Raw genomic sequence first — 14800 nt, 5'->3', positions numbered from 1 at the left:
AATTGTGTCCGTCGCCGACGAAAGGCATCGGCCCACTCGGAATGCCCTGCAAATTTTTTATTTTATTTACTAAATAATTCATAAAACTATATTTTTCCAAAATTAACAAATCTAATCTACTGCCGCCTCCTAGAGAGCGGAAAGATGATGCGGCAGACGATGGAGATAGAGCCACGGATGGGCGATGACGGCGCAATAGCAGTTTTGCAGTTTGGCAAATTGCTAAATTGACACACATGGCCAGAAACGGTTAGACCGTGAATAAGACGATTATACCGCGGTATGATACATATATACATAATGTGTGTAATTGTTTAATCATATGTACTACCTTGAACCGCAGTTTGGTTTGATACATAAATGTATAATGTATAATGTATGTAATTGTTTTATCGCAACTACGGCTAGAGGTCGAACCATCGTAGGAGCGTATTTTCTTTATTTTTGCTTGGGCCTTTTTGGTTGGCAGAAATTGAAGAAATTGGAGGAAATATGGTCCTATGAGGATTCAACCTATAGTCTTTTGGATATAAGAGCGTGAGAATGACCACCGAGTTATCCAAGGACTTGTGATTAAATAATTACATACATTATATATATATATATATATATATATATATATATATATATATATATATATATATATATATATATATAACTGCGGTTCAACCGTCCGGTTCACGATTGGACCTTCCCGAGCATGCACGCTTTTTTCAATTTGCCCAGCCGTAAGGGCGTCAAGGGGTAAAATGTCCTGCCACCGTCCCTAGCAGCCCTCCCGTGGTCTACCACGTCATCTTTTCATCCTCTAGGAGGGCAGTGGAAGGTTAGGTTTGTAATTTTGAGAAACTAAAATATAGTTTTGTAAATTATTTATTAAATAAAATTAAAAATTCACAAATTTATCCTTCGTCGAGATGGCCTTGCCTAAAGTACCAGTCAACAGTATGATGTTTCAGGGTGAAAGTGGTCACGAAATTTTCTGATCTACGGTGTATCATTTTAAAACGTTACTGACCAAAGGAAACAAAAATGGTTTTGCAGAAACAATAAACGGAAATGGTAAATAATACAAAAATAATATTAAAAATAGTTTTTTTATTTACCTGTTGTTTTCTAGGTTGCATCCCGAGTGTACTAGACATTGTTTCCTCACTAGACCTTGTCCTGGTGCTTACCATCGACTAAGGTTGACCTCAAATAACATGCACACATAGAAATATAACCAACTGTTTTTGGACACAAATATCACAACCTAGCCCACATTAATCATGTGCACTCACACCAACACCAACACATACTTTAAAACCAATTTCTATTAGATAAATCATTTTCAAAGCCCGTTGTTCATCGAAAAATAATAATATGACAATGATATTATAGTATAAACTCAGAGTTACCTCTTTTCCTTGCAAATGCGAGATGTACCTTCACAGACTTCCAAGTCAATCCACAACACAAGGGATGTTATTGGGTGATGTCTAACTATCTAGGAGGTCTCTCTCCAAGAGTAACAATCTTCAAACGCCCTCCTAATCAATCCTCAAGGCTCAAAGATCACTCTAACTCATTTCCTCTCAAAAAATAACCATGTAATCTCTTGAATCACTCAAGAACAAGTTTCAAGAACTCAAGAACACAAGGGAGAGACTCCAAGGTTCCCAGAAATGGCAAGAGGACAGAAAAATGAAGGTGGAATTGACAAAAGGGAGTAGTGGACGTAGAGGGGCATTTAAACCCACACTCGACATTACTAGTCGTTAGACACATCCTGACTACAAGAGGCTTTGACCCGTAGAGCTCGGCGAAGGTGCCAGCCCACAAGCGTATTTGCCAGCCCAGCACACGCAAACCACCACACGCATGATGTGGCCCACTAGTATGCTCGGGGATTTCGGGCTACGTAGATAGACGACGACACGATGTAGTCATGAGAATAAAGTGCTTACCTAGAGAGGCACAAAGTTTAATTGTGACCCTAACCTAGCGGCGCAACCGGCATATGTAATCTATTTGTAAGGGTGAGCCATATGAATAATCAAACATCTACATCCATACGTGCAGGCGCAACTCAGACATAGTCGGAGCAACCGCCCCGACAGTAGTGACAAGGGTTGCCCTTACCATCGGAACCACGAAAGCCGTGCGCCGGCGGTAGGGCGATTTTCGCTCAAACCGTGAAAACCATGGCGAATTCAAGTTCGGTGATAACTGCAGTTTGGCCCAGAAACCATGCGGTTTTGTGAAAAAAACCGTGAGCGGTTCAATCCAAGGATAAAAAAAAATGGGAAAATCCCCAAAAATATTATAGAATATAAAAATATTAGGAATAAGTAATATAGTATATTTATAACAACTAGGACATAGTATTTGCAAAATAATTTGGCATGACCTCTGTTAAAATAGGGGCATTCGAATAATTATATATGACAATTCACAATTAATAGTTAATAAAGAATATAATTAAAATTAAAATACATGCCTACACCATAATACACTAATAAGTAACACAAACATCATGGTTGGGCTTTCATGGGCCACGACGAACAATACTTTTTGTTCTTCTTTTTCTCCTTCATGTTTCGCGAGCTAACAATATTTTAAACCTTAATCTTTGTTAAAAATTTATATATTTCTTTTACCAAACAACTCTATAAATCGATTCCTATCACTAATGTTTCTTTTACAAAAGTTCTCATTTTTTGAATTTGAATGAAAATTAGCAACTCAAACCACGCCCTACCACTACCATTCCCATGAAGCACGTGGTAACCACGATTACGGTGAAAGTTATCGTAGTTTCGGAAACCTAGCGGTGACCAGCACAGCACAGCCCACCACGCCCCAGCCGGTCCGGTCGTCGATGGCTTACGAAGAGAGGAGGACATATTTTCAAGCTAAGTAGGAGCAGACCATGTCACAACCACAACACTCAAAATGCAACGAGGGGTGGTTTGGCTAGTCTCACAGGTTACGCTGCGTACTCATTCGTGTACCCACGTCCTTATATTTTCGCTTGTGCTTTAATTTAAATTTTTAATATTAAATTTATAATTAATTTAGGATTTTTTTATCATAATTTATTTTTCGGACTCTGCTTTTATATTGCTAAGAATATATATATATATATATATATATATATATATATATGATCTTTATTCCCAAATTATTCTTAATTTGCAAATACATTATTTGTTTTTTTCTTCCATCAACACCTTAATAATTGATCTCAGCCCGCTGTCTATCCGCCTCTCACGTGCGGCGGCTAGCCCCACGGCCCCGGTATTTACTCACTCGCGCGATCGCGCTTGAGCGGGCGCGAGGGTACGTACATGAGAATTGCGCGTAGGAACACGATACGTGCGTACTGTACGGTAGAGGGTGTTTGCTACCACTCCCACCCACGCGTGCAGCTTAATTTGTTTCGACTTTTGTTTCCGCCCGCCATTGCGGCACGGCTCACTCGATACGTCGTCTACGTGCTAGCCGTACCGAATCGAAGGTTGAGTAAAATGAAAAAGAAAAAGGAACATCAAGATAAAAGGAATGAACCATACTGTTTGAAAGATTTTGTTTCTCTTTGTTTATTTGAAAGACAGCTTTGTCACCCTGACGGTAAAACGAACCATATTGTTACTGTGGCGCCACCATAGCTAGCCCATGCAGCTACATGCACAGGACATGTACGAGTACGGTAGTAGTACGTTGTGTAGTGCGGGTGACCACCTTCAAATCAGTAATTAGCAAACCGGCTTTGTGCTTGGAGTCCATCTCCGGTCAAGGGAAAAACCACACGAGCGGCCGGTTTCGTATGTTGTGACCATTTTCTTTCTTCGTCAGGCAACAGGACGGGGGGGGGGGGGGGGGGGGGGGGGGGGGGCGGGGAGAGAGATCTAACGGCAGATTGCCCGTACCCGGTACCCTCCTCCCACGCCACACCCAACGGCTTGCGGCGTTCGGCCACAGCCGCGGGGGCCCACCCCCTCCGTGGCCGCCTGCTTGGAAGCTGAATCCGACGGCCGCGATCGCGCCCCGGCCCGGTGGTCCCGGGACAGGCGCACGTGCTGACTGTCACGGCGCGGGCCCCGCCAATCCCCCCAACATCTCCCAGTGACTTGTCCAATCAGGCGTCCACGGCCGCGCTCGTCCCACTGGGGCGCGGGGCCCGCGCCCGCGTGGAGCCCCGCACGTCAGTGAGGTAGGGCATGGTTATTTTTTTTTGGGTTGGGCCGGATCGGCTGCGGCATGAGTGGCGGGGCCCACAGGGCACGCCACACGGGTATGTGCTCCCGCTCGTAGCTCCAATATGACGAGCGCTCGGATGAGACGCACGGGTGTGCCCGTAACCTCATCATCATGGAGCCACTTCTAATAAAGCCCCTTTTGCTTTCCTTTTTTTTCCCCCTCTCCCTCTCGCGTTCCTGCCTTGACTGAATCTTTCGAGCTTTTGTTTTGTTTTGTTTTGATTAGGCTGTAGTAGATCTTAATGATCTCGAGCCAGGGGGTGTTGCTGTGCCAATCAGGAACCAGATGCTGTGCACGTTTCTGGTGCTCTGAAATGCTCGATATGGCTGTTTGTGTTTGGGGGAAAATTTTAAGGGGAATTATGGCAGTGTTATTGATTCGAAGGGGTGCATTTGCATTTTACGTTTGCATACAGAAAACAAAAATGACTAAATGTCCTGAAATAGTACTACTACTGCTATATGCGGAATTACGTTTCAAAAGAATCTCCCCTCCCATAGTTTTTTTTTTAAACAACTCATGCTTTATTATTAAACACAGAGTATATGAGTGAGAATTACATCTAGGGCTAAAGGCAAAGTAGCTTGAAACAGAGAACAGAGTGAACTGTCTGAGGAGTGAATATGGTTTGAGGAGCATTGCAGCAAAAGGCAAAGTTTTACTTACTGCATATTATAGCTAGCATACGTGACTATGCAACCTCGTATTTTCTCTTCCTTCATATAGAATTGAAGCGAGATCATTGAGGACAATTTGATCATGTTATGTTCCTAAGGCTATCTTATTTTGAGCTAAGCTACATGGTCGATCATTCTTGCTACTACACATATTCCAAAATGTAGAGACTTATTACTGGTACTCATCTTAATCATATAAATCTAAACATAAGGTATGTTCACAACATTTTATTGTAATAACATTTATGATTTATCATATCTAGTGCTACATTTTTAAAACATACATAGTACCATTTAAGATTGATTTAGGGAGTAGCGGAGAGCCAATAATGCCCGTAATTCGGGGATAGAAGAGAGGTACATGAGTAGTCAAGGAGAAATATCCAGGGATCTTCCAGCTAGTTTCACAGGGTAGTGTGCTAGTCGGTCTGGTTTTGAAACCTCATTTCTGCCTATTTAATTGATATTAGGTCCTTCCCTAATGTCTAAGTTTTTTTAGTAGACAAGATTATTGAAACTATATTATCTCCTAAAATTAACATAGTCCGAACACCAATCATCCACATACACGCCATTTTATTTCTAATGCTCCTGTTTTACACCCACATAGATGTTCGGATGTGTTTTAAGTGTATTCATGACATGTGCATCCATGATTGGTATTCACTTTCTCAATAGTTGGTGCAATAAGCATGCTTCCACAGCCTAAACAAATCTGGAATGCGCATCATCCATTGGTTTTCCTTAGCCTTGGACCCAGGATGAATTAATTTAGAATAAAACTTATCGGGTGTCTCATATAGTGCTAGTAATACATACACTGTGAACCACTTTACTAATTATTATGCACTAGTAAATGGGATTATTGTAAATTTCGTCGGGTGTCCATGGATCTACCCTTAAGTGGAACATACGTGTATATTAGGCATTTCTTACTAGCCTTAACACATCATTTTACCATTGTAAATCCCAGCTCCAAGGCACGAGCATGCATTGTTAGTTTAAGTTGATATTGTCATGTAACTCACGTGTAGTAAATGTAGTTCAGTGACTTAATATATGTCACAACTGTTGCAACATAAAGTTTTTATATCCTTTAGCGAGACAAATATATGTCTCATGCACTCATAGTCTATTAAACACCATTGTCGATTACTCCTCCCGTCCAAGTATGGTTGTCATATTACAAAAAAGTAGCTTTCCATGAATGATCATAGCATTTGCAACGGCTGCTTGTTGAGTCTCAGGCCTGACCCTCTCGCCCTTTTTGTTTGGCACGCAGAGTTTACTCTCTGTAACCACACAATGCACCTTTGAAGTACATCACTATGGTCTTTTGTTGCAATTCTGAAGATAGATCGGATCAATAAAATTGAACAAGGGCTTGTTTATACTCTACCACGGTAGCACACCCTTTTTGATTGTTGCACGCATCAACTCCACATAAAGATGCTATATATGCAAGTAGAAACGTCATGGAAGTATAGGGAGGCGATTAAGCGGATGATCAACATCAGAGAGAGCCCCATGGAGTAGCATCGAGCTTCTTTCCCATCATAGAACTCTTGGCGTACCTACAAAATCCTTAGACACGTAACTTATTATTAATGACGAATTACTTAGTTTTATCGTCAATTAAAAGACATGCAATTTTGATTGACCACTTAGTTTATACCTGGTCTATCGCTTAATTAAACTCCCCTCCAATTGATGTTGCTCCTTACTCTCACCATTTGACCATAGGTAAATGCTCCATGTCTTTACTCCTATACACATCGTCAATAGTGATGGCGGGTGGCATAAGTGAATTTGTTATCTACCCATGAACTCCCTGATTTTATTTAAAAAGATTATAGACCTATATGTTATGTCAACCATAGTCAATAACTCTATATTTTAATGGAAAAAACTATACAATAAATAAAATCCAAATAACATTAACAAATATATGCAATAATTAAGATATGATACATGCGAAAAACAACATTAATACATGCTAATGATATCTTTTTAATAAAATATTGTTGCATGGCATGAGTGATATGCCCGTGAACAAAATATAATTACTTGTTTGGCTTTGACTTAGACATGATGCAAATTACCTATTTAACCACTAACCAAACTTTTTACCTGATGCCTGACCCATATTTTAAGTACCTAACTATCCTTTGTTATAATCTTTTTTATTAGAGCTACTCAATGACTTAAATATTTTTCAAACACAGTAGTAAATCAACTTTTTGGTATTACTATACAACTGTTAAGTATCGCTCTTTATACGTAATCAATTCTTTCTAAAACTACATCATATTATTGAATATCTTTTTGTCCCATCGTAAAATTAACACAGTGTGCAACTATTTTGCAAATGATCAGTGAAAGTGCATGTACCACTCCTCTTTTCTAGTAGCTAAGGGTGTGTTTGCAATTGGTTGGCTGGACTTGCCTGGATGGAAGATGGCCGCCCAGTTTTTTGTTGTGTTTGGTTCACGGACGAATCTGGATAGGGTGGCCGAGGAGAGGAATATTACATGAAGATGCTAGATGGGTGTATCTGGCCAAATTGGATGGATGAGCTCATCCACCTTCACTAACGATGTTCATTCGTGATTGTTTAGTGATAATAAGCGTGTTTTCTTATTAATTAGTAATTAACAAGTTTAAATTAGTGATGATAGATATATTTCATTATTAATTTATACTAATTAGAATAATATTTATGTTGATTAATTAATATTATTAGTATTTAGTAATTAAATATGCTCATCATATCCCTCCTCATCTATCCAACTAAACAAAACATTAGATAGTCCCATCCATCCAACCAAACATAAATCCGGATCACTATATCCTAAAATTATGGATGACCCTATGGTCTTTTCGCGGGTAGGAAACCTTTTTGGTTTTCACAAATCAACCATGCCGGTAGGCCGCCCAGGCTTCTATTTTCACGGCGCGCAATATCATCCGCGGCGCGTAACGATGTCACGCCTGGGCTGCGACTGGGACTGGGAGGGGTACGCACGCACGCACGTACGCGATCCCTCCTGATCAGGCGATCACTGCCATCCTGGCCCCGTGACAACATCGTTCGCGGGCAAAACTTGGGGGGTGTGTGGGGGGGAAGCCCTGAAAAAAAGGTCGCACGGCGCCGCATCCTCCACCGCACGCTTCGGCCGGGATCGGATCTACCAGCCCACTTCGGAATTAAAAGACAAAAAACCCTTCGCGAAGCAACGCAGCCCACGCACGCACGCGTCCCGGCCGGGGCTCCCTCCCTCCACCACGCCCGCGCGCCCAGGATTCCGCACGATCGGAGCGCGACGAACGCCGCTCCGCTGCCCACGAGCGCCACCACCGGAGCCTCCGCGCGACGCGAGGGGCAGGCCGGTCAATCCGGCGGCCTCGCGGGGGGCTAGCGACGGCACGTGACCCGCGCGCCTCGAGCAGAGCACCGGCAGCCCCCCCCCCCCCCCCCCCCCGGGGCCGTCGGATCGGATCGGGATTAACCTCGCCGTAAGCAGCGGATAAGCGCGCGCGGGGTTTAGAATTATACTGCCACTATAATACTAACCTCTCCTCTCCTCCGCGGCTTAAGCGCCGGGCTGCGATTCGCAGGCGAGGGCACATGCCATGTGACCCCACCACCACCCCCTCCCTCCCTCACTCACCTACAGCTGTTAATTGCTCTCTCTCTCTCTCTCTCTCTCTCTCTCTCTCTCCCTCTACTGTGTTTGCGTCTTTCTTCTTCTTCTTCGCGTCTTCTCTCTCCATCTCCTCTTCCTCCTCATCACTTCCCACTCTCTCCCCCCTCCTTTCCTTTGTCTCTCTCTACCTCTTCCACTTTCTCTCTCTACGCCACCGCGGACCGGTTGTCTCTCTCTAATGGTCGTGAGGTAGTGAGCTCGTACATGGATTCCCTGTGGGTGGCGATAGCGGCGCTGTTTGTGGTGGTGGCGAGGGGGGCGGCGGCGGCCGACGACGCGCAGCTGCTGGAGGAGTTCAGGCAGGCGGTGCCGAACCAGGCGGCACTCAAGGGGTGGAGCGGGGGAGACGGCGCGTGCAGGTTCCCGGGCGCCGGGTGCCGGAACGGGAGGCTCACGTCGCTGTCGCTCGCCGGGGTGCCGCTCAATGCGGAGTTCCGAGCCGTCGCGGCCACCCTGCTGCAGCTCGCCAGCGTCGAGACGCTGAGCCTCCGTGGCGCGAACGTCAGCGGCGCGCTCTCGGTGGCGGCTGGCGCGAGGTGTGGGAGCAGGCTGCAGGCGCTCGATTTGTCCGGGAATGCTGCGCTCCGGGGCTCCGTCGCCGACGTGGCGGCCCTGGCCGGCGCCTGCGGCGGCCTGAAGACGTTGAATCTTTCCGGCGATGCGGTTGGTGCGGCGAAGGTCGGTGGCGGTGGCGGTCCGGGCTTTGCTGGGCTGGACTCGCTTGATTTGTCCAACAACAAGATCACCGAGGAAAGCGACCTCCGGTGGATGGTGGATGCCGGAGTCGGGGCAGTCCGGTGGTTGGACCTTGCCTTGAACAGGATCTCCAGCCTCCCGGAGTTCACCAACTGCTCCGGGCTGCAGTACCTTGACCTCTCCGGCAACCTCATCGTCGGTGAGGTGCCCGGCGGAGTACTTTCCGACTGCCGCGGTCTGAAAGTGCTCAACCTCTCCTTCAACCACCTCGCCGGCGAGTTCCCCGCGGACATCGCAAGCCTCACCTCGCTCAACGCCCTCAACCTCTCCAATAACAACTTCTCCGGCGAGCTCCCCAGCGAGGTTTTCGCTAAGCTGCAGCTGCTTACGGCGCTCTCGCTCTCCTTCAACCACTTCAACGGCTCCATCCCGGACTCCGTGGCTGGGCTGCCAGAGCTCCAGCAGCTCGACCTCAGCTCCAACACCTTCTCCGGCACCATCCCGTCGTCCCTCTGCCAAGATCCCAACTCCAAGCTCCATCTGCTGTACCTTCAGAACAACTACCTCGCCGGCGGCATCCCAGATGCCATCTCCAACTGCACCAGCCTCGTCTCCCTCGACCTCAGCCTCAACTACATCAATGGGTCCATCCCCGCATCCCTCGGCGACCTTGTCAACCTGCAGGACCTCATCCTGTGGCAGAACGAGCTGGAGGGCGCGATACCGGCGTCCCTGTCGCGCATTCAAGGCCTCGAGCATCTCATCCTCGACTACAACGGGCTCAGCGGTAGCATCCCGCCGGAACTGGAGAAGTGTACGAAGCTGAACTGGATTTCCTTGGCGAGCAACCGTCTGTCCGGTCCAATCCCTTCATGGTTTGGGAGGCTCAGCTATTTGTCTATCTTGAAGCTCAGCAACAATTCCTTCTCAGGGCCTATACCGCCGGAGCTCGGTGACTGCCAGAGCTTGGTCTGGCTGGACCTGAATAGCAACCTGCTCAATGGGTCAATACCCAAAGAGTTGGCGAAGCAGTCTGGGAAGATGAATGTTGGCCTTGTTGTTGGACGGCCGTACGTTTATCTTCGAAATGACGAGCTGAGCAGTGAGTGCCGTGGCAAGGGGAGCTTGCTGGAGTTTACCAGCATCCGACCTGATGACCTCGGTCGGATGCCGAGCAAGAAGCTGTGCAACTTCACAAGGATGTATGTGGGGAGCACGGAGTATACCTTCAACAAGAATGGTTCGATGATATTTCTTGATTTGTCATATAATCAGCTAGACTCAGAGATTCCCAGCGAACTGGGGGACATGTTCTACCTCATGATCATGAATCTTGGGCACAACCTATTGTCTGGCATCATCCCACCGGCGCTAGCAGGGGCAAAGAAACTTGCTGTGCTTGACCTGTCGTACAACCAGTTGGAAGGGCCAATACCCAACTCTTTCTCAACACTTTCCTTGTCGGAGATCAATTTGTCAAATAATCGGCTGAATGGAACAATTCCAGAGCTGGGTTCCCTTGCCACATTCCCAAAGAGCCAGTATGAGAATAACACTGGTCTATGCGGCTTCCCATTGCCACAGTGTGACCATACTTTCCCAAAATCTTCAGACGACCACCAATCCCACCGGAGGCAGGCATCGATGGCAAGCAGTATTGCAATGGGACTGTTATTTGCACTGTTCTGTGTAATTGTGGTCATCATAGCCATTGGGAGCAAGAGGCGGAGGCAGAAGAACGAGGAGGCAAGCACCTCCCGTGATATATATATTGATAGCCGGTCACATTCTGCAACCATAAACTCTGATTGGAGGCACAATCTCTCTGGTACAAATGCTCTTAGCATCAACCTCGCGGCATTCGAGAAGCCACTACAGAATCTCACCCTGGCTGATCTTGTTGAGGCCACAAATGGCTTTCACATTGCTTGCCAAATTGGGTCTGGTGGGTTTGGAGATGTCTACAAGGCACAGCTCAAAGATGGGAAGATTGTTGCAATCAAGAAGCTAATACATGTAAGTGGGCAGGGTGACCGGGAGTTCACTGCAGAAATGGAGACCATTGGCAAGATCAAACACCGCAACCTTGTTCCGCTCCTTGGCTATTGCAAGGCTGGTGAGGAGCGGTTGTTGGTGTATGATTACATGAAGTTTGGCAGCTTGGAGGATGTATTGCATGACCGTAAAAAGATTGGCAAGAAGCTGAATTGGGAGGCAAGACGGAAAATCGCTGTTGGAGCTGCAAGGGGTTTGGCATTCCTCCACCACAGTTGCATTCCCCACATCATTCACCGAGACATGAAGTCGAGCAATGTGCTTATCGATGAGCATTTGGAAGCAAGGGTTTCTGATTTCGGTATGGCTAGGCTGATGAGCGTGGTGGATACACACCTTAGCGTGTCCACTCTTGCCGGAACGCCGGGGTATGTGCCACCGGAGTACTACCAGAGCTTCAGATGCACTACCAAGGGTGATGTTTATAGCTACGGTGTTGTGTTGCTGGAGCTGCTCACCGGGAAACCGCCGACGGACTCGGCGGACTTCGGGGAGGACAATAATCTTGTGGGATGGGTCAAGCAGCACACCAAGTTGAAGATCACCGATGTATTCGACCCTGAGCTACTGAAGGAGGATCCGCCCATTGAGCTTGAGCTGCTGGAGCATTTGAAAATCGCCTGTGCGTGTTTGGATGACCGGCCGTCGAGGCGGCCGACGATGCTGAAGGTGATGGCAATGTTCAAGGAGATCCAAGCCGGGGCGACGGTTGACTCAAAGACCTCGTCGGTAGCGACGGGCTCGATCGATGAGGGAGGCTATGGCGTCCTGGACATGCCCCTCAGGGAAGCCAAGGAGGAGAAGGATTAGAACCACCACCACCGACACACAGGAGAAACAGCCGGCGGTGAGTGCCACCAACGAGGCCAGTCGGCGGCGAAATGCCAGTAGAAACAGTCATTCAGATGGATGCCATTTTGAACTCTCCACACACAAGCTTAGCGTTCGCTTCTGATGGGTACAAGATAAGAATTTTCCAGCTGTAGCTTGATTAGTCGAAGTTGTTGTGTACCTATAGGAGTAGATCTTTTCTTCTTTCTTTTTTCGCAGCTTTCTCCGTGACCCTGTTTGTTTTCCCATCGCAATGCAGCAAGAGCTGTGTATGTACATATATAAATGTTGATTTTTTCTTTGGCGCAAATCAAAATCCGCCTAGGTTGCTTCTTGTCACATCTTTTTTTCCCCCCTTCTCTTGCCTTTTATCAATGGCTTAAATGTGCATGAGTTCATCAAACATGGATATTATTGCAGGGGGGTCATTGCAAGTAAATGGCATCCGAATCTGAGAAGAAGCGCCACCGGAGGAGTGGTGGTGGTGAGAGGGAAACAGGACAGGTTGAACAGCAAATGGCCAGTCAAGAGGCTGACACAGCTCCTGTTTCCATGTGAGGTAGCGCATGGCTTTGCTTGCGTGGGGTCAGGTGCAGTGTGCCAGTGACACCCACACAAGAAGACGCACTCACGCAGCACAAGCACCTTTCTTTTATTTCGGGGGAGCTTGCTTTGTCTTCAAATCATTTCATAAGAGGGGCTTAGCTTAGCCTTTAGTCGGTCAAAGGTTCCCCTAAGCATTTTTTTGTCCTCTCTGATTATCCTAATCGCTAGGTAACATGGCTCCCATCTTATAATAACCCTTCTCCCTACTATTATACTTGCATGGTGCTGTGTCCGATGCTTGGGCGTTGTTAAACTAATGATGCGTGTGTCCGCAAAGTGAGTGGCATACTGGCATGCATGCAGATTCCCCCAGATTTCAAGATAGGTTGTTCAAACGATAGGTTGCTTTCAAGTTCAGGATTTGAGCTTGCAGTGTGCTCCTTGTCTTGCTTTGCCCATTCCTTTCACTGTGAGAGAATTTAGAGCAGAGCAGAGCTGGCCACATTGGGTAAAAATTCATGAACTTGCTGAAAGGCATTCTGGTTTTGGCCTTTATTATATCACCACAGGGCAGCAAGTAGTAGCTTCTCCAATCTCCACAGCCTACACAGGTCGTTTTCTCTAGGCCAGATGTCTTTCTTTTTTTTTTTAGTTTTTACCTTTGAGGAGCTCAAAAAAAGTCCCACGGAGCCTGCCCCCTTGGTGCAACTACAGTGGAACACATACACATACAACACAGACACAAGGCCTGGAAAAAGCTACAGGAGCCATGGTGACATTGACAAACTGTGCCTCAGAATGGAGTCTCTGACATCACCACAAGGGCGTGGGCCCTCTGCCTGTCCGCATAGCGTTAGCGCTCTGGCTTAAATTTTGCTCGCCCAGTGCTATCATTATCCCTCCGTGGAATAGTTGCACCTGTACCACCATGTGGCTCGATGGTTTCCTAACATAAGCGATTCTTAAAAAAAAAAACATAAGCAATTCATTCGAGCAAGTTTTATAATATAGGCAACGTCACCTTTAATTTTATTCATATAAACAATTCATCATTAAAATGTTACACATACATTATATCATCTCTATAATGTATCTAGCACACTAATTTCAAACATTAATTAGCCAATCCGTTGTTTCTCTTCCTCTCTTACTTTTGGAGAGTGTAGAAACTACCCTTTGAGGTTGGCTCATTCCCTTTCTCATCTCATCTCTTTTTAAATCATCATTTAATTTTACATGACATCTTGAATTTGTGTTAAGAGCTCATAATACATTCTCTTAAAGCATACTACCTTCATCCTAAAATATAAGCATATCGAGAAGGAGGTGTTGGATGACATGTGACGACGCTCTTAGGCCTACACTGTTGAGGAGGGTGTGGGGTCGGATGAGAGGCGCGACACTTCGTTAGCGACAATGTCCATCGTGAGGAGGAAGGACGAGGGGAGCATTTCCTAGCGGCTAAGATTTGGAGGACTCACTCGACACTCCTTACGAGGATGAGAAGAAGCTTAGAAAATACCCTTGTCAATGCCCCTCGCTAATTGCCTCCGCTGCTGGCCTCCCTTGTCGAACCGCATCAACCTAAACATCCCAACCACGTTGCATTTGCGTGCAACCCGTTCTGAGGCCATCGATTGTGAAGCGATGGATGCGAGAGAGGAGGTGTGGCCCATCATTGGCAAGTCTTCTTTGGTTTCCCAATTTGGCTAGCAAATAGAGAGAATTGCCTAGACGGATGGCAACCATTCAGTTGGCAAGTATGTTGAAGATCAATTTTTTTACCAAATTACCAAAATTTATGGGATGATTGTTTGGCTTGGCATATTTGTAAGTGAAAAATAATTTATGAAAAATTTTTATATACGTATTCTTAATGATACAAAAATCATGGCTGAGAAATAAACTTTGCTAAAAAAATTCATTATCAACTCTAAATTATGTTTGAAAATTCAAATTTTAGCTCATATGTATAAGTAGAAGCGAAAAGATAGGGTGCTTAGCTTGGAGAAGCAACTAAACTGTTGAGATGCTCGTAAAGAA

At 46.0% G+C, this 14800-nt stretch overlaps 1 protein-coding gene across 1 annotated transcript; it reads left to right on the top strand.

Moving 5' to 3' along the window:
* The first annotated feature begins 8709 nt into the window (after positions 1 to 8709).
* LOC102714965 (brassinosteroid LRR receptor kinase BRI1) lies at positions 8710 to 12550 on the top strand. The gene has a single exon (XM_040520465.1). It carries the CDS (start codon positions 8834 to 8836, stop codon positions 12188 to 12190), a length of 3357 nt encoding a protein of 1118 aa, XP_040376399.1. The 5' UTR covers positions 8710 to 8833; the 3' UTR covers positions 12191 to 12550.
* The last annotated feature ends 2250 nt before the right edge of the window (positions 12551 to 14800 follow it).

This window comes from Oryza brachyantha, chromosome 1 (genome assembly GCF_000231095.2).
Source record: "Oryza brachyantha chromosome 1, ObraRS2, whole genome shotgun sequence".
NCBI lineage: Eukaryota > Viridiplantae > Streptophyta > Magnoliopsida > Poales > Poaceae > Oryza > Oryza brachyantha.
Note: the sequence above shows the minus strand (reverse complement) of the source record. Positions and strands in the feature narration are given on the sequence as shown.

Bases quoted from the DNA above. Each gene is read 5' to 3' on its own strand.
- LOC102714965 (XM_040520465.1), top strand. From the start codon at position 8,834: ATGGATTCCCTGTGGGTGGCGATAGCGGCGCTGTTTGTGGTGGTGGCG.